Below are 21,656 nucleotides of genomic sequence, written 5' to 3' on the forward strand. Positions count from 1 at the left end.
ACTGTTATAGATTTTGTTTTTTTATTTGAGTTTCTTGATCTGTACAGCACTTTGGTCAACCTTGGGTTGTTTTTAAATGTGCTTTATAAATAAATAAATAATGAATGAATAATGAATAACTGTGATATAAACTCACGATTGTGAGTTATAAAGTCAGAACTGTGAAACAAACTTGCATTTCTAATTTGTGAAAAAAGTCAGAACTGTGAGATATAAAATCATAATTGCAAAAAAAGTCTTCTCGCATGTATCTCACAATTCTGATTTTTTTTCTTGCTTATTTCTAAATAAAATAAGAATTGTGAGATATAAATTCGCATTTGCAGTTTTGAGTTTGCATCCCATAATTTTGAGAAAAAAGTCAGAATTGTGATAAAAAGTCAGAATTACCTTTTTTATTTCTTTTATTCAGTGGCGGAAACAAGCTTCCACAGTATCAGGTCCTGTCATATTGCACTATTGCATGTACAAACTCCCAGTGGAATGTGATGAAACGGCGAAACACGACATATTTCCACCTACTGGAGCAGTAGAGCATTCCAAATAAAAATCGGACACACGCTCAGTTCTGCTGTACGATGGATCGCTACAACCTACGAGAAGCCGACGGTAGGGATTTTTAGAGGAAGGAGGCACGGAGAGGAAGCAAAGGCCATTCAGTTTTCCAAGGAAGAGTTTGCACATGGACGCGTAGCAGCTAGAACTAGGGTTATCAAGACGTCTTTAACCCTTAAACCGAGAGAGACAAACACCAAATGAAGTCCGTTTCGGCTACATTGACGACAAAGTTCACGAAGGCAAGAATGAAGTCGAAGCGTGTCAGTGTTCTTCTGCTAGCTAAATCATTAGAAAAAGCAGAAAATGTAAACTGGATAATCGTTATCGCCTTGTTTAAGAAATGTGCCGGTGGAAGTCACCGGAGAATCGGACCTACGCTAACAATAAAAGCTGTTATCGCTAATGTCTGCATCTCTAAATGGCCTTTTTTACTCTCGTTTGAGTTTAAAAGCATAATTTCAAGAAAATTAAAATGCTTTAAAATCACCTGAATTTTTTTTTGTGTTCAGCTAAAAATAATAAAGATAAAATAATAAAAATAGCTGAATTTTCTAAATTAATAAATAATTTTAAATAATAATTCTGCCCACCCAGATTAGGTCAAAAACTCACAGTCCAAAAACAGATTTTGACACATTTTTACATTTCATAACATCATAACATCTAATCTGCAGTACCAAAGGCATCAAAATCTAGTTTTAATCTAAACTGGGCAAGTCAAAAGAGAATAAACATCTGCTAAATTAATAAATAACACACTTCAAATGAATAAATAAAGCAAACGCGGTAGTCGCCTCCACCTGCACCCTGAGCGTGTCCTGCGTGTTTCCGTGGCGACTCAGGGTCAGAGGTCACAGGTGTGGTGGGGTCACATGAGGACGTTGGAGCGGGTGTCGGGGAGCCGCAGACCCACCAGGCCTCCGGCGACCAGCACAGATGATGCCAGCAGGATCGGGATGGATTTTGTGATTCCCACCAACGACCCAAATATTAGATTCCCCAAGACCGCGGCCAGCTTACACATGGCATTACAAAAGCCAAAGCCAGTCCCTCTGTAGGAGACAGACATAACCAGTGTTAGCAATAGTACGCTTTGACGTCTTAAGGTCTTAATACATGAAAATGCAGCTCGTGACTACAGTCAAAATAAACTATACTATACTATGCAAATTGCAAAAATTATGTTACTTAGCGACTGCATGTATTTGTGTGTCCATGTACCTCCTGTTGGTGGGATACAGTTCGGCCGTCACCACGTCCAGTGAGTTCCAAGCTGATATACTGAGTCCGTTATAAAGGCAGAGCATGGCTATCATCATGGACTCACTGGTGCCGAACCACAGAAAGAAACAACTGATGCCGGATAACACCATCGAGCCACCTGAACACAACAATACAGTCAACATTACACCAGGTAAGTTTAATTAATTTAGTATTTGGTGATTATTGGTGAAATGACTGACCTAACATGCTTAAACGGCCCACTTTATCCATGAGGAGGGCGGAGACTATGTTGCCTGGCAACACGGCTAGCGTTCCGAGGAAGTTGATGAAATACACCCAGTACGCGCTGTAGTCGTCATCAAACGTCATCTGACAGCCGGTCTTGTTGTGCGCAAACGTGGAGTTGATCAGAGAGGAGCCGATGAATTTTGAGTCGTCGATATCTGAACGAGACAGACGGGAGACAATGAGATACAGGACAGATGCTTACAATTCCATTCAAATGTATTGTTATTATTATATTTTTATTTGTTTAAAATTATTTATTATTTTTAAATTATTCAAAATCTACAGAAAATAACAGTGATGTACAATTAATACAGATAGACAGATATACAGAGAGACGTTTAGAATGACAGACAGATGTTTAGAACGACAGACAGACACATTTACAACGATTGAACGACAGACAGACAGATGTTTAAAACAACAGAAGGTCAGAAAGACAGACATTTAGAATGACTAACAGACAGACAGACGTTTAAAATGACAGACAGACAGACAGCAATTAGAACAATAGATAGACAGGCATTTAGAATGACAGACAAACAAAGACAGACGTTTAGAATGACTGACAGACTTTTTAAAATGACAGAGAGACAGACAAAGACAAATGTTTAGAACGACAGATAGACAAGATTTTTAGAATGACAGACAGATTTTAAGAATGACATGCAGATGACAGACGTTTAGTACAAGACAGAAAGACAGAAGTTTCGAGCGACATACAGACAGATGTTTAGAACGACAGACAAATGTTTAGAACGACAGAAAGAGACATGTTTAGAACGACAGACAAAGACAGACATTTAGAACAACAGACAGACAGAGACAGAAGTTTAGAACAACAGACAGATGACAGACATGTTTAGAACAAGACAGAAAGACAGATGGAAGTTTAGAACGACAAAGACAGATGTTTAGAACAACAGACAGAAAAAGACATTTAGAATGACAGAAAAACAGCGAAACAGACAGACAGATGTTTAGAATGACTGACAGACGATGACAGACATGTTTAGAATGAGACAGAATGACAAACAAAAACAGATGTTTAGAATGACAGACAGAGACAGATGTTTAGAACGACAGACAAAGACAGACATTTAGAACAACAGACAGACAGAGACAGAAGTTTAGAACAACAGATGACAGACATGTTTAGAACAAGACAGAAAGACAGACAGAAGTTTAGAACGACAAAGACAGATGTTTAGAATGACAGACAGAAAAAGACAGACATTTAGAATGACAGAAAGACAGACAGACAGATGTTTAGAATTACTAACAGACGATGACAGACATGTTTAGCATGAGACAGAATGACAGAAACAAAAACAGACGTTTAGAAAGAGACAAAGACAGACATTTAGAACAACAGACAGAGACAAACAGACGTTTAGAACAACAGATGACAGACATGTTTAAAACTAAACAGACAGAAGTCTAGAATGACAGACAGACAGAAAGACGGACAGACAGACAGATGACAGGACATATTTAGAACAACAGACGTTTATAACGACAGACAGAAAGTGAGACAGACTTTTAGAGCGACAGACAGATAGACATTAATAACAGACAGAAAGAGAGACAGATGTTTAGAAGGACAGACAGACAGACATTTATAGCGACAGACAGAAAGAGACACAGATGTTTAGAAGGACAGACAGACAGATAGACATTTATAATGACAGACAGAAAGAGTGACAGACTTTAGAGGACAGACAGACGGATATTTATAACAGCAGACAGAAAGAGACACAGATGTTTAGAAGGACAGACAGGCAGACATTTATAACGACAGACAGAATGACAGAAACAGACGTTTAGAATGACAGACAGACATTTAGAACAACAAACAGACAGACGGACAGAGAGATGTTTAGAATGACAGAAAGACAGATAGATATACAGAAAGACAGACAGACAGATAGACAGATAGATAGACAGACAAACACACAGATCGACAGAGAAAGATGGACAGAAAGAATTATAGAACATCAGAAAAATAGATAGAACTATAGATAGACAGATGCTGTGCTGCCCCCCTCTGGTCACAGATTGAACTACATTCTCTCACTTTCAAACAGGAGCGTCTTCAGGGAGTTTAACCTCTGAAAAGCTATTAGTGAGTTTCAGCGTGTGCAGCAGATCTCCAGCTCTCTCACGCTTTCACTCTCAACTCATTTCCAGCTCATTTCATTTCTCTAGCAGCTCTGAAACGGCTTCATTAGAGACATGAACTCAATTTCCCATGAGGCCTTTGCTCTCTCTCTCTGCCGTCTGTGTTTGTGTTTGTTCTGCTGAGTTGTGGAGTTTGTGGAAGTGTGTAAGGTTGCTTTTCCTGAGTCAGCCGGACCCTGGAATGACCCGAACGCTGTCTGCTCGCACACGCATTTAACACTTATAAATCAAAGTCAACATTCTCAAACAAGCTCCATAATTCAAACACCCTCATAACATTTATTTATTGATATCAGAACACTTTTTGTAACTTATTTAAATTTGAAACAAAACAAGAATTCCAGTTTCTATGGTAACAGTAACTTTCAGTGGATCTGTGATAGTGAAGCCATTCACTGGGAATTTAACAATTAGATCAGCAAAAATGTGAAATCACACAGACTTCTAAACATGCATGAGTGTGCCAATTTACTCTATATAGATGATGCATGTTATTGACTGAACCCTTGAGCTCTATAATATTCTCATGCTGGGATTCTGGGTAAAATCATTGCTGTGCCATTATTGTGGTTGTTTCAGGTCTTCTACGTATAATCGGTGCCCTCGGCTTTTATCTTTCATCCTGTTTTTCATCTAATGCATCTGCTTGACTTTTTGCCTTCAAATGCATATAAATTAGAATCAATTTCAACTTCAAAGTCTGTGGTTTCTCGTAGCTGGTGAGCTGCAGTCAGATATTTAAACATCAAACATCTCGCTGTGAGTCAGCGAAGCTCACGCTCACATCACTGATACCTACAGATCTCACACTGAGCCGACTACAACAAAAGAGCCTCTTCTCTTCTTTTTGCTGCTTTCATTTGCTAAAATGGAACAAAGGTTGAGTTTTATGCCCCAGAGAATTAATATCCCACAGTGTCTATGAGCCAATCACACTGTAGAAAATCCCCATGAGCCAATCAGAGTGCACTGAGTTTCCATCAGCCAATTAACTTCTACCCTTTCAAACACACACAGCCATTAATGGAAGCTGAACACGTCTGAACTTTCAGTGAAACACACTGTTAATGAGGAGATCAGCAGTGGACGGGTAAGGATTTGAACACTCGTACCTGTATTATAGAAGAACGCTTCTATGATGGTGCAGTTCTTGAAGAAGGAACCGATGGAACTGACATCCTCAAAATAACAGCTCTGAAAGGTGGAGTCGATGAAAGTCACAGACTTAAACTTCATGCCAATGAATCTGAAATAAAGGACAGGACTAGTCAGGACAAAACTAACCAGCTTGATGAGCAGCATACAACCACAATCAAACCTTAAAATATAACTGAGAAAGAATCAACAGTTCACTTTGTCATTTAGAACCAATAAAGAAAATTAGCAATTAGGATTCAATGGAGGTCAGCTGTTTGCTGAAGTCCCCTGATGTTTCTCTATCCAGTTGTTTCTGTAACCTAGTGAGTTCTGTCATCGTGATTCATGTGTGTGTGCCGTCCGATCTCATCTGCTCATAAATGAGCATCACAGGAGCTGGACGCTACAACATCATGATAAGAGCTTCATCTCACGATAAGAGCTTCATCTCCAGGAGAGAGGGATGAGGGAAAGAGCAGGAGCGGATGGAGATAATAAACAAGAAAGAGAAAGAATCAGAGCGAAGCAGAAAGAAAGAGAAAAGGAGGAGAGGAGAGATAAGGACGTTTTAATTTCCTGGCCCTGCGTCTGGATGAGACATTACCTCAACGCCGGGACGTTATTTATGAGGGAGCGATCAGACCGCTGAGAACAATAACACACACAGAACGCAAACGTTATGACCAGCATTAACCGCAGCTAAACATGGGCTCTATTTTTGTTCATCTCTCCTGCAAACGCATATTTAGTTTCAGGATTTCATTTCACACAAAGGAGCTGAAGTAGATAAGATGACGACATGGAAAAGCCTCTCAGAGTTCACTGGCGTGTGCAATCTCGCTTTTATATCCAGGGAAAACCCAATTCTACTTGCTGCTTTGAAATAAGAGTGTGATTTCTAACATTCACAACTCAAAACGTCCGGGTGCCAGTGTCATTTACTAAAAAGAAACTGCAAACAATTAAGGAAATCTTCATGATTATGACATTGCAATCATGAGCTTGACTTTATCTTCCAATTCTAAAAAAAAAAAAAAAAAAAAAAAAAAAAAACATAATTGTGAGATATAAACTCTGAATTCTGAGAAAAGTCAAAATTGCCAGATTTAAACTTAGAATTCCAAGGAAAATAGTCAGAATTGTGTGATGTAAACCCAAAAATTCTTAAAAGAAAAAAAAAAATCGAAACAAACAGAATTCTGAGAAAAAAAGTCAGAATTGTGAGATGTAAACCCCAGGGTAGTACAGATACTGTAAAATGAAATTCCAGGACTTTTCAAGCACTACTTTTTGTTTTATTTTTAAGGGCATAAATATTTATACAGAGATCTCACTTATCAAACAATGTCTTTCAAATACTAAAAAAGACAAACAGATAAATAAAAATAAAGTAATATAACAAAATGACAAAACTAAAGCGAAGCACATGCAAAGTATGCAATGATGTCAACTTAAGAACAAAAAGAGAAAGAGAAATAAAGCACATTTAAAACTTAAAATGGACCGTAAAACATTTAAAATGGACCGGTTTTCTAGCAGCAAGAGAATAAGTCCCGATCTGAATCAAATGATTCGCAAACCCACACCAAAGTCCCGTTCTGAATGAAATGATTGGCGGTCCGCGCTCCAAAGTCCCAATCTGAATCAAATGATTCGTGAACCCGCAACGATATCCCGATCTGAATCAAATGATTCGCGAACCCGCATCTATTATGTCCCGATCTGAATCAAATGATTCGCGAACAGTGCTCCACAGTTCCGATCTGAATAATGCGAACCGTAAAATGATTCGCAAAATGATTCACAGACTAAGAAGTTCTGATCTAAATAAAATGATTCGCGATCTGCGGTCCGAAGTCACGATTTGAATCAAATGAGTCGCGATACACGGTTTGAAGTCCCCATCTTAAATCAAATGATTTGCGATCAGACATCCCGATATGGATCAAATGATTCGCGATCTGCGATTTGAAGTCTCGATCTGAATCAAATGAGTCACGATACGCAATCCAAGCGGAATTATTTTACAACGGTGATTTAAAGTTTCGAAAAGCTCTGTTTTACACATAACTATACTTGCTTTTTAAAATCATTACAAGCGATGTCGAAATTCGAAAATGAATGGCTCTTTTGATCTGGTTTTTGCTAGTGAATCGCTTGAACTAAATGATCGAATTCACAAGTTTGAATCAATCGGAGCGGTTCCAGCGTAAATGACTCACTCAATTGATTCGGTTCGTCTGTTCCTCTTTTCGCGTCTTCAGACATGTTTACACGACGCAGTCAGTACTAATACTGGCTTAGTTCGCTAGTTTTATGACATTAACTGAAATTAGCGAAAAGATATGATGTTTACAAATAAAAATATCCATATTTACATTCCAAAGATAACATCCAACACTCCATTAATATGACGAGCTGCAGCTTAAAAAACATGTTGAATGGAAACATTATGCATTATGATCGAGTTTGAAGCTTTATTCAATATATTTAAAAATAGTTTGAGCACTGCAGTTTAGCTGGTGATGGGCTGCAGTATTAACAGCCTGTTTATTTCTAAAGAGGGTGGAAAATGATCACCAAAAAAAAAAAAAAAAAAAAAAAAAACCTTGATGGAGATAATAAGTGGAATTCAACATATAAAATGCAACAAGTGCCTAATATGAGCATCAATATAAGAGTGCAGACATACTGACTCACCTGTCATTAATAAACACTCCATTTTTATGGATCTGGTTCTCCAGGGTAAAATTAAAGGTGAAGTCTTCGATTCTCTCGTTGTTGTGGATCTTCACACGGGACGCGTACTCATCCGCCTGCAGGTGCTTTATGACGTCAGGGAACCAGACAGACAGACCATAGTACCTGTGCACAGGACGTGACATCATCAGAGCGCTGATGGGCGACGTCTGAGTGACTAACAGGGACTGAAGTTGGCTGAGGTGTGTGTGTGTGTGTGTAACACAGGTGGTGACACCAGCGATTAGTTAATTAATTTCTGCTCCTCAGCGGTGGGCTTCAGTCTGACAGAGAGCAGCGATAGAGGCATCTGTTCACTCTTTAATTAGAGAGAAAGTGTATGTGTGTGTGTGTGTGTGTGTGTGTGAATCCGCTTATTTCTCTTTTATTTTGTATTGAAGTGTGTGAGCTTGAGCTGGTCTGTGACAGTGAAAACATAAGTTTATTAAGACTAAAAACAAGAGACGAGGGTGGAAATAAGGACAGAAAAGAGTGAATAAGCAACAAGCCATGAGAAACCATGTTTTACAGTGATTTTACCACAATTTAGGGACCTTGTTAACCTGAAACCCCCTTGACCGTGGAATGACAGACTAAAATAATAAACTAGATTATGCTCTGAAGGTTAATAGCTAAGGTAAGAGGAAGTGTTGTTATTGTAAACTAAAGCTAAACATTGTTTTTATTAACTGAAATAAAGCTGAAATAAAATAAAATATAAATACTGAATAAAGAACTTAAGCAAAAATGAGAAATGTTGCCTTCAGAACTAACTGAAATAAAATAAGTTTAAGGTGAAGTATTAAAATTACTAAAACTAAAATAAATAGAAATGAAAACTGTACAGAAATATTTCATGAATAAAAATAAAAATATAGCAAACCTACTTAGTTAATTTCAGCTAGTTTCCAAGAAAACATTTCTCATTTTCATTTAGTTTAACGTGACATACTAAAATAACTAAAAATAAAAATTAATAAAATAAAATAAATATTGAATAAAAAACATTAGCAAAAATTAGAAATGTTGCCTTCGGAACTAAGTGAAATAAAATAACTTTAAGGTGAAGTATTAAAATAACTAAAACTAAAACTTAAATAAATATAAATTAAAACTGTTTAGAAATATTTCATAAATAAAAATAAAAATATAAAAAACGACTTATTTTATTTCAGCTAGTTTTATTTCTCATGTTTATTTATTTATTATTTTTATTTAATATTTTTTTATTTTACTAATGCACTAAAATAACTAAATAAAAATGAATAAATATATATGTATAGACATTAAAATTTAATTACTAAAACTAAAATTAAAATTCAAAATGAAAATGTTAAAATAAAATGTAATTCAAAATTGTAATAAATGTTATTAGGGGTTTAGGGGGGTTATTCGAATCAGTATAAGCACATTAAGTATACTTTAGAATAGAACAGAATAGAAAAGAATAGACTATGTCCCAGAAACGCCAAGTCAGAGGAGTTTTAGTGTGATTTTGTGAGTAAACCGGGCCATTGCATACACGTGAGTGTGGATATAAGCCCTCCTACAGAGCTCTGTCTCTGAGCCCGTCCATCCAGGCTTAAGTTCCAATAAATACAGTAATTAAACAGTGACTGGTCCCCCTCATGCAGCTCCACCCCTGGGCCTAACCACTGCAAGACAGCTACTTAAAACATGGTGATTACAGGGACAACACTTCATTACAGTGCCAGAAAGCAGCAAGAAAAACATTAAGACAGAAACAGAGAGAGAGAGAGAGAGAGAGAGAGGGAGGAAGAAAAATAGTGTCTCCTTATTGGAACATGTCCGAATAGAATAGAATAGAATAGAATAGAATAGAATAGAATCGAATAGAATAGAATCTGATGATATTGTACTCTAAATGGCATGCAAACAGTGTGTGATCACTATAATCACGGCTCCGCCGGGTGATAATATGTGTAACTACAGGGGTGGTAAATCAGGGGTCGGTCGGGCCAATCAGACGGCGGATATTAGAGCCAAACAGTCTCACCCGAACGACAGCGAGAACCAAACTATGGCCAACTTCACAGTGTTGTCCTTGACGGGGTAATCCCAGCACTTCAGGAACGTGAGCCAGATCTGCACACACACATACACACACACACACACAGAGTCAAACTAATGCATAAAGTGCAAATGAAACACCTGCGTATAATGGGATCTGATTTTATTTCATCACACTATTAGGAAATGCAAAGGCAACGATGAATCAGCAGAACATTTGGTGCGTCTGAGTCCCAGCTGGACTTTAGTGCGTCTTAAATTTTCCTGTAACGAGAGGCATTTATGCAAATGGTTTCACGTTTGTAGTTGTAAATCTTTTTCTGATTCTCAATGTCAGCACTGAGATTTTGCTCTAAGAAGAGTTTTTGTGGTTAAACAGTATAAGCTTTTTACAAAAAACCCCCAAAACAAATAAAACAAATTATAAAAAAGACACAAAAATATATATTATATTATATTACATTATATATATATTTATATGTATATGTATATGTGTATATATATATATATATATATATATATATATATATAAATAATTAATAGGTTATTTTCAGTGCCATTAAAGTGAAATAACTGAACATAAACATAGGAGCCTGGTACAAAATGCTCATTTTAAAAGAAAATGTCAAACAGCACTTATATATTATATTAGAAATAAAAATTAATTATTTTTATATTTATATTTTTAAAAAATATATATGCTTCTTTGTTTGACCACAGAGACTATTCTTCAATAAAAAAATGTAAAAACTTTATAAACTTTTTTCCCTTTTTTCTATAATATATTGTTCAAATGTTTAAGGTCTGTAAGATTGTAAGAAAAAAAGTAGTTTTACTTTTATTCAGCAAAAAAAGACATTAAATTGATCAGAAGTTACATTGTGACGTCACATTGTTACACTGTTACAATATAACACTGTTACACACACATATATATAGATATAGATAAATTGATCAAAATTTACATTGTTACACTGTTACAATATATATATATATATATATATATATATATATATATATGTCACATTGTTACACTGTTATAATATAACACTGTTATAAAAATATATCAGCTGCTTTGTTTGGCCAAAGAGACTATTCTTCAATAAAAAACTTAAAAAAAAAAAGTACAAACCTTTTTCCTTTTTTCTATAATATACTGTTCAAATGTTTGAGGTCTGTAATTTTTTTTTTCAAGTAAAAAGAAGTTTTTACTTTTATTCAGCAACAAAAAGACATTGAATTGATCAAAAGTTACATTGTTACATGTCACATTGTTATACTGTTACAAAAATTTAAAAAAGTTTAAAAATAGTTTTTCTTAAACTTTCTATCAGAAAAAAATATTACGTTTTTGAGAAGCAAATCAGCATATTAGAATGATTTCTGAAAGATCACGTGACACTGAAAACTGGATTAATGGTGCCAAAAAATCAGCTTTGATCACAGGAATAAATTATATTTTAAAATAAACTTCAATAGAAGTCAGTTATTTTAAATTGTAATAATATTTAATAATTTTACAGTTTTTACTGTAACATTGATCGAGTAAATGCAGCCTTGGTGACTCAAAAACACTCAAAAACCTTACCAAATTTTCAAAGAGCAGTTTAAATTTCCCTAGATCTGAGTACGTGTCTGATCTACAGAATATCTGAGGGTTTGTTCACTCACTCCGCGCAGTTCGCTCTTGATCCTGAATAAGACTTTGGCCACTGGGTTTGCCGACTCCGACTGCATCTCCACCAGCTCATCCAGCTGCTTGGGGATCTTTATACGGTTCACCTGCAGGGGGAGACAGAGAGACGTGATGTTTCCAGTGCTGTTTGAGCGAGTGGGGTCAAGAGGTCAAGCTGTTTATCTTTGGATGACTGGTTAGCCACTGCTGGTTGAGTGTGTGACTCACAGTAAAGACTTTCTCGGGCTCTCCGCGCGCACGCATGTTGGTGTCATGAATCTGTTTGAGAACCATCCACGCCTCGTCATGCTTTCCCATCTGTAGATGAGAGAGAACACAGTGTCAAACTTTTTAAAGCCCACAATGAAATTACCAAAATGTTGATCAAAATGAATATGAAAATCAATATAAAATGTAAAAAAAATATTAATAATATTGGCACACACACACATAAACACGCTTGTTACCTCCAGGTAGAAGCGTGGACTCTCTGGCATGAACGTGAGCGCCACGACCGCAGAGACGCAGGGCAGCGCGCAGACGACCACAAACACACGCCAGCTGTGGAACTGATACGCTGAACCCATGCTGAAACTCCAGCCTACACACACAAACACACAGACACAGCATTAAACAACCACATTCACCAACACTGAACATTACAGTAATGATGCAGAAAATTCAGTTTTGCATCACAGAAATAAATTACATTTTACAATATATTCACATAGAAATCAGCTATTTGAAATGGTAATAATATTTCAGAATTATACAATTTTTACTGTATTTTTGATAAAATAAACACAGCCTTGTTGAACAGAAGAAGCTTCTTTCAGAAACATTACAAATCTTAGTGACTGCAAACTGTTGAATGTTAGAATTTTAGAATTGACAGCCACAAGCATTATCCTACAGAAAACTGAATAAATGTTTACACTATTTAATTTGCTTTTGCCCAAAACCACTTACATATGATGTGTAACACATATTTTGAAAGGAAAATCTAGATTTCTTATTGGCCCAAGTGAAAAAATATGGTAACAAATAAAATTTATCTTTAACCAGTTGTTTGAAATTTACTGAAAAAAAGTATTACCAAGGTAATTCACCAAAACAAACAAAAAACAACAAAAAAACAAAAACAACAAAAAAACATGGTATTACCATGTAATGTCCCCAAAACAAAGGCATTTCTATTTTATCATGTCCAAAATGCTGTACTTTTTAATCACTGATACTTTTAAGTACATTTTTTTTTTGTATTTCTTGTTTTCATTGTATTTTAGTTTAGTTTTGTTGTGTTGCGGTCATTTTTATTATATATATATATCTATATATATATAAACGTTTTAGTTTATTTACTTATTTATTTTAACATACTATAATACATTTTTGAATAATTTTAATTACATTTTGTTTTTATTTTTTCAGTTTTCATTGTATTTTTAGTTAAAAACGTTGTAATTTTGTTGTTTTTGTCATATATATATATATATATATATATATATATATATTTTTTTTTTTGCTATTTTTCTACTTCAGCATGCTATTATACATTTTTAAATACTTTTAATTATTGTTTCTATTTTCATTGTATTTTTAGATTTTTTTAATTAGTAATTTTGTTGTGTTTTTGTCATTTTTAAGTTAGTTTAGTTTTAGTTATTTTAGTACTTTAACATACATATACATTTTTTTTAAACTTTTAATTATATTTTGTTTGTATTTTTCTGTTTTCATTGTATTTTTAGTTATAAAATTAGTAATTTTGTTGTGTTTTGTCATTTTTATTATTTTTATATTATATATTATATATGTTTTTTACATGTTTTATATGAAAATATATACATTAAATTTAAATATATGTTTAGTTAAGTACTTTAACATACAATTATACATTTTTAAATAATTTTATCTACATTACATCTACATTACAGTATTATCTACATTATTTTTTTCTGTTTTCATTGTATTATTAGTAAAAAAAATTGTAATGTTGTTGTTTTGACATATATATATATATATATGTATAAGATTATTTTTAGTTATTTTAGTACTTCAACATACTATTATACATTTATACTTTTAATTACATTATATTTTTATTTATTTCTGTTTTCATTGTATTTTTAGTTATAAAATTTGTTGTGTTTTTGTCATTTTTATTATATATATATATATATATATATATATAGTTAGTTATTTCAATATTTCAACAAGTATTTTAAGAAATGACTTGGCAAGTAGCTGAAATAAGTTCAAGGTTTTCTTTATTTCATGTCATTTGAGTTAATGTTTATTTTATTTCAAGTACTGAAATGTTTTTTATGGTTTTAGTAGTATTTTTGGCTTTACCCTGCACAGTACCATGGTGTTTTTTGGTTTTCTTAGTGACACAAGCAAATGCGGTTCAGCACAACACAAAATACGCAAATGTGATTTCCACAAAAGCCTTTGAGACGCCTCTGCGACTGAATTTCACAGTGAATAAGTTTGTTTATGTGTGTGTGTGTATGTGTGTGAAGAGGAGTCGATTAAGAATGCCTGCAGGAGTAATACTGTTGAAAAAACACACTCTCACTGAAAAATAATCATTAAAGTTGGTATCATTTTCCACATGGCTGCTGCTCTCTGACGCTGCGCAGAATGTCTAGAGGCGGAGCGGCACCATATGGTGTGTGTGTGTGTGTGTGTGTTTGATTCAGAAACAGAGAAACAGTGAGTGATGGAGCCGAGCGTGGCTTACAGGACAGCTGCGGGGGAACGGAGAGTAAAAATGAAGATGCCTTAGAGGACAGAAAGGCCTTAGACCAGAGAAATGCTTTAAAGGAAGATTCTGTCATCATCATTTACTCACTGTCATTTCATTTCAAACACTAATGGAGTTGATCAGAATGTTCAGGCTGCTCTTTTCAGTGACAGTGGATGAGGCTGTATATGTTTATAAAAGTAGTTTATACTATTTGTGCACCATATTAAGAAATTTCTGAAGATAACTGTGTTTCTCATGCGTGTCAAAAGTTGACTTTTCTTGAATTTCATTCAAAGTTTGAATATGCTGATGAGCATATGAGATACATCATGACAGAATATTTTTTGGACATTTTGAACACTTTTGGATTAAATTCCTTTAAATTCATTTTAAATTTTAAATTTCATTTAATATTTTTCATTTCAGTTTTCAATATACAGTACCAGTGGCATGAGTTCTGCTGTATGGAGGAACAAACCATGAAAACTAAATGTAAAATGAAACGATACAAAACAAAACTAAATGTAATTAAACAAATTTTATATGCATATTTAATTCCATGTTTTTCTATTTATGTATATATATATATATATATATATATATATATATACATAATTAGAAAAACATGGATTAAAATATGCATATAAATAATAAATATGCATATAAATAAGAGTGTACAAAATGAACGTGTTCACATGCTTGTGTATTTTTTGCAGAACAGAAAAAATAGACATTAAACAGAAAAAAAAAATTATTTATATATAATAAACAATTAAATTTTGTATATGTATTTACAAAATTTAATTATAATTTATTTAAAATTTAAAAAATATATATAATATATTTTGTATATATAAATACAGTATATGTATATATAATTACAAAATGAAAGAATATTTTTGTAATATAAAAATTAATTTAGGACAATTTTTTCATATAATTTCACACACACACACACACACACACACACACACATATATACATATATATATATATATATATATATATATATATATATAATGATATAATATATATATATATATATATAAGTATTAAAATATATTATATATGCATACACATAAATAGAAAAAAACATTGAAATAAATATGCATATAAATAATAAATATGCAAATAAATAAGAGTACAAAAATGTACGTTCACATGCTTGTGTATTTTTTGTAAAATTGAAAAAAATAGACATTAAGTAGAAAAAACAATTATATATATATATATATATATATAGACAATAATATCTATATCTATGGTACATCTATCTAAAATAAATATATATAAATTTTGTAATAATTATAAATACAGTATATGTATATATAATTACAATATATATATATATATATATATATATATATAAAAATTAATTCAGAACAAATTTATTACATTTATATATAAAATATATACAAAATATTTATGTATAAAAATATTAAATATATATTACATTTGTATTTCATTAATTAGTTATTAATTTTTGCAGGTTATGTTCTCCACAGTGCTGGTCCAAATGAGATATGAAAATCTTTAGCTGACGATGCAAGAACGCACTATATGTGGTACTATCACACACACACACACACACACACACAGATAGAGAAAGCCCTGTAGTCTTCAAGCACTAATGTCTTCTAGATTCTAATGCGATTGCTCACTGTTGGCTGTAAAAGGCCGTCAGGGACACAGAAACATCACCACAGAGAGCAGAGTTAATATTACATCCTTACAGCTGCTCATTGACTCTCTCTCCATCTGAATACTGCCCGTCCTAAACAATATACAACATCACAAATAGAGAGTCCCAGTGAGAGCACACTGAAACACTGAGTCAAGTTCACTTACATTTCAAAGGCTGCTCTTCCAGAGCTCAAGAAAAATAACGGCATACTCAACTAAGTCTCCTTTAAAAGTATCATGTTCATCTCAGACGTTTCTTCTAATATTCTTTAGGGGATAACACTCATTACAGGACTGCAGCGCAGCGAGTGTGTGTGTGTGTGTGTGTGTGTGTGTGTGGAATAACCCCGTGGGTTTGTGTTTATCAGTCACCACAGAGAAACTCATTATATAGATTATGTGTGTAATGGAGTGTGTTCATAGACCAGTGAGTGTACAGACACACACCAGTACAAGACGAGCGTCTCTCACACACACACACACACACACACACACACACACACACACAGTGAAATAATGCACTAGCACAGCTCAAGCTTCCATTACAATCTAGTACAGATCAGCTAAACTAGTGCTTAACAACTGAAAATGAACTTATAATGTTAGTTTTAGCTGGTGACCAGGATGGAGACACTAGTTAAGCATATTATCATCTTTACTGACCTTTACAGACCAGCATTGTTCGTCTAAAATTGAAGGTGATTTAAACTGGACATGATGTTTTTTTTTTGTTTTTTTTTGACCAGGAAAAGATACAAAATTTAATATGAACTATAATTCTAATCTAGCATAATATGATCAGTTTGAACATTAATATGGAGGTTGTTTTGCAGCTAATTCTACATACTTTTAGTTATAAAAAAATAACATAAAAGTTGGAGTTTTTCAGTTTTTTTCTTAATTTTTTTGGTTTTAAATTTCACAGAAGAAATACAAAAAATAAATATTTTAATATTTAGTCAACAAACAAAAACAGAAATATTATATATGAGAAATGTGAAAATATGAATAATTCTAATCTAACATAATCTAATGCATTATCAGTTTAAACGTAAATGCAATTAAATAAAATAATAAATACAAAAAATAAAATAAAATAAAATAACCATAATAAAATACAGTACAATACAATAAAAAGGTTTAAGTAAATTTTTCATTTTTTTGCAATTTCCACAGAAGAAATACAGAAATAAATATCTTAATATTTAATAAACATAAATTAAAAATATAAATATAAAATATTATTCTAATCTAACATAATCCAATAACGCATTTAGACAAATAAAATTAAAATAAAGTAATAAAATAAAATAAAAAATATAAAATTAAATTAAAATAACCATAATAAACAACCATAATAAAATTAATATTAATTAAAACATAAATTTTATACATGTCAAAATATAAAATATTACTCTAATTTATAACATCATCTGACAATGCATTATTAGTTTAAACAAATAAAATTAAAATAAAGTAATAAAAAAAGAAAGAGTTTTTCAGTTTCCACAGACGAAATACAGAAATAAATATCTTAATATTTAATAAATATAAATTAAAAATATAAATATTATACATGTGAAAATCTGAAAATATAAAATATTATTCTAATCTAACAATCTGATAATGCATTATTAGTTTCAATAAATATAATTCAAATAAAGTAATAAAATAAAATAAAAATAAAATAACCATAATAAACAACCTTAATAAAATAAAATAGTTTGACTAAATTTTTCATTTTTTCAATTTCCTCAGAAGAAATACAGAAATAAATATCTAAATATTTAATAAACATAAATTAAAAATATAAATATCGTACATGTGAAAATTTGAAAAAAAAAAAAAAATTGAATCTAACAATCTGATAATGCATTATTAGTTCAAACAAATAAAATAAAATAAAACAAAACATTTGCAAATATTTTTCAAGTCAGAGAAAAAGAAATGCACTTTTAAAAATAAAGGTGCTTCTTCTATGGCACTGCTGTTCAATTATCACCTTAACCAGCTAACAAAATACTAGCATTGTTTGTATTAAGCCAAATATAAGTTTGTCTAAACTGGTCTAAGCAGATGAAACTGTAATATTATGAAATATATTTTAACATAACCTGATATGACACATCAGTTTAAACATTAATATGAAGGTCATGTTGTTGCAGTGAGTCTTCCAGCTAAAGCTAATTCCACACACTAGCTTATAGTTAGCGTGCCAGCTCACGCACGCAACAGACACTTTTTATCAAATCAAGACGTCCTGACAGCGTTCATTTCTACTTGAGAACAAAAGTTGGAGGCTGTGTCTGAAATTTTAACTAACTTTGTATTTGCCAAGTGCAGAACACACACACACACACACTCTTAAACGGTTTCACGGGCGCTAAAGTCCTTCACCTGCCTCTCGCCGCGTTCCTGCAGTGATGGAGTCATTGCGGCAGAACCGTTTGGCCACACGCCGCTGCCTCCTGACCACAAAAAACGCTGCTAAAACAAGAGACGCTAATCAATTGACCTCAATTACAGCACAGTATCTCGCAGAAAAGCAGCAGCGCCGTTATTTCTGCTCCTGTTTACACTCTCTCACGGAAAATCACACATCACCCGCGCGTAATGAGACGACGAAGGACACAGAGGTTTCCCGTTAAACAGAAGAGCACGAAACGCCTCCCGCAGGGTCACTTATGTGAAATCAGTACAAACATTTGTCTCATTCTGCACAAACTGCATTTTGTTTGGTGCAAATGGGTAATATTATCTGCTAGCAGGATACCAGAATCTTGTGCATTATTAAAAATATATACAATATGTGACCCTGGACCACAAAACCAGTCATAAGGGTCATTTTTTTTTTAATTTGAGATTTATACATCTATACTAATAAATACGTTTTCCATTGATGTATGGTTTGTTAAGATAGGACAATATTTGGCTGAGATGCGACTATTTGGAATCTGAGGGTGCAAGAAAATCAAAATATTGAGAAAATCACCTCTAAAGTTGTTCAAATGAAGTTCTTAGCAATGCATATTACTAATCAAATATTAAGTTTTGATATATTTACGGTAGGAAATGTACAAAATATCTTCATGGAACATGATCTTTACTTAATATCGTAATGATTTATTGGCATAAAGGAAAAAACAATCATTTTAAACCCATACAATGTATTGTTGGCTATTGCTACAAATATACCCGTGATACTTATGACTCAAGATTTGTGGTCCAGGGTGTCATATTACTAAAAATTATTTACAGAAAGAAACCATCTAGAATCCACTCAGGAACTAATGACATTATATGGAATGAAGATATTCTAAAGTAATATGTATTTGCAGATATAAATAATGTAAATATATTATAAGATGTAACAAAATTACAATGCATTTACATTATATGTAATAATTTGAATATATTTACATTATTTACATAATATATATTCTTAATATTTTCTTTAATAAAGCTCAAACATAAGTAATAATAAAATTTTATAGATATATATTCTTTATTTATTAATATTTTTTTGATCTAAAAAGAAACATAATACAAAAATGTAAATATATATATATATATAAACTTAATTTTCATTATTTATTTATTAATTTTATTTATATATTTATATAGTTTAATTGTTTATATATATATCATAATACAAAAAATATATATCATAATACAAAAAAGGAAAAATAAGTAAAGAATATATATATATATATGTTCTTTATAAAAAATACTTGATTTTTTATTCATTCTTATTTATTTATTAATTTTATTTACATATTTTATTAATTCTTAATTTGTTTCCTTTATATATATATATATTTTTTTTTTCTTGATCTGAAAAGCTACATCATAATACAAAAATATAAATAAGTAAAGAATATATTTATTCTTTCTTTATAAAAAATACTTAATTCTTATTTATTTATTTTATTTATATATTTTATTAATTCTTAATTTTACTTATTTTATCACTTAATTATTTATTCATTATATATACACATATATACAGATAGTAGAATCATGCATTATTTAAATTTATATATTTTTTAAAAATATTTACAGAACCCGGGGTGTTCTGTGTGGTTGCTAGGCGGTTTAGTACTGTAAATATTTTAGAATTTAAAAAACAAAAACAAACATTAAAACACCATCAAAAATTTTCAAAATATCTATTTTATATGTGCACTCTGAATGCACTAATATAAAATATTTCATTCATTCATAATTGCAAATGGAGCTAGCCGCTGTGGTTTATGAATGTGAAATGACGTTAGTGGAAAGAAGCCTCACTGATCACAGTTTCTGCTCAGTCATTGGCTGATATGGCTGGATATACAGCAATAGCGGAGCTTTATGATTGGTGGATTGGTGCTGTCACTCACCATAGTGTGGAATGATGGCCCAGGCCATGGCTGAAGCGTAGATCCCGCCCACCATCCAGAACATGCAGAGCCAGCTCAGGTGTTCACCGCGTTTCTCACGCGCCAGGAACTCGGCAAAGTACGAGAACACGATGGGAACCGCTCCACCAATCCTGCAAAGAAATTATGACATATTATATAAATTTTCAGCATTGTTACTCCATCCTTCAGGAATCATTTTAATATGCTGATTTGCTGCTCAAGAAACATTTCTTATTATTATCAATGCTGAAAACATTCTTAATATTGACTGACGTAAATAAATTATCTAATAAACTGAGAATAGTTAAAAATAAATTTTAAAATGAAAAATCTAGCTATTTTGTGAACCCAGTCTGTTACAGTCAGTGTGACCTTTGACCCCGGCTGAGTAAGTGTCTGCTTGAGACGGGCCGCAGTGATGGCGCTGCGGCTCTGATTCAGACTGGAGTCACTGCACTGCTGCAAGGGCAGGAGACGATGCTGAAATTCAATTAGCAATAAAACCCTCCGCTGTTCCCGACTCACCCGCTCCCTCTCTCTCCCTCTCTCCTCTTAAGTTATGGGTCTGTGCCAGGAGGTTAAAACAACTGTGACATTGCAGAAGTGCTCGAAGAGAGACAGAGAGAGAGGAACGACCGTCTGTCTGACTGAGAGCGAGTGTGTGTCGCTTAGAGTTACTATTGCTGAAAGTCTGTGTGTATGATTTATTCTGTCTTTTGTTATAGTTTTTTAGTCGGGGATACGTGGCTGTCTTGAAGTGGTCCAATACTTGGAAAAGGTTTCAAAGGAACAAAATGTCAAAGCTAGAATTTCTTTTGCGCATGTACTGTACCATTATCTGAAAAGATCATTTTGTGGCATTTTACACATATCTGTATGCATAAAAATTTGCAACATTTATTTATCATGCAATGTTAGAACTTTGTCAAAATGATGCATTTATTATACGTTTATTATTAAATGCGATCATACATCAATTTTGCGTCAA

The 21,656-nt window shown here is 32.7% G+C and overlaps 1 protein-coding gene across 2 annotated transcripts in view; it reads right to left on the reverse strand.

Moving 5' to 3' along the window:
* Positions 1–21,656, reverse strand: part of LOC127152773 (synaptic vesicle glycoprotein 2C) — a 69,675-nt gene continuing 48,019 nt past the window's right edge. For both annotated transcript variants that reach the window (XM_051093618.1, XM_051093617.1), the window contains exons 5-14: positions 20,648–20,799; positions 12,298–12,431; positions 12,059–12,148; positions 11,827–11,937; positions 10,142–10,230; positions 8,086–8,250; positions 5,361–5,494; positions 2,022–2,225; positions 1,780–1,939; positions 1–1,610 (exon numbers count right to left, since the gene is read on the reverse strand). In XM_051093618.1, the coding sequence (XP_050949575.1) occupies positions 1,427–1,610; positions 1,780–1,939; positions 2,022–2,225; positions 5,361–5,494; positions 8,086–8,250; positions 10,142–10,230; positions 11,827–11,937; positions 12,059–12,148; positions 12,298–12,431; positions 20,648–20,799 (1,423 nt within the window). In that variant the 3' untranslated portion in view covers positions 1–1,426. The remainder of the gene's footprint in view (positions 1,611–1,779; positions 1,940–2,021; positions 2,226–5,360; positions 5,495–8,085; positions 8,251–10,141; positions 10,231–11,826; positions 11,938–12,058; positions 12,149–12,297; positions 12,432–20,647; positions 20,800–21,656) is intronic.

The sequence above is a fragment of the Labeo rohita genome, chromosome 21 (genome assembly GCF_022985175.1).
Source record: "Labeo rohita strain BAU-BD-2019 chromosome 21, IGBB_LRoh.1.0, whole genome shotgun sequence".
NCBI classification, from domain to species: Eukaryota; Metazoa; Chordata; class Actinopteri; order Cypriniformes; family Cyprinidae; genus Labeo; species Labeo rohita.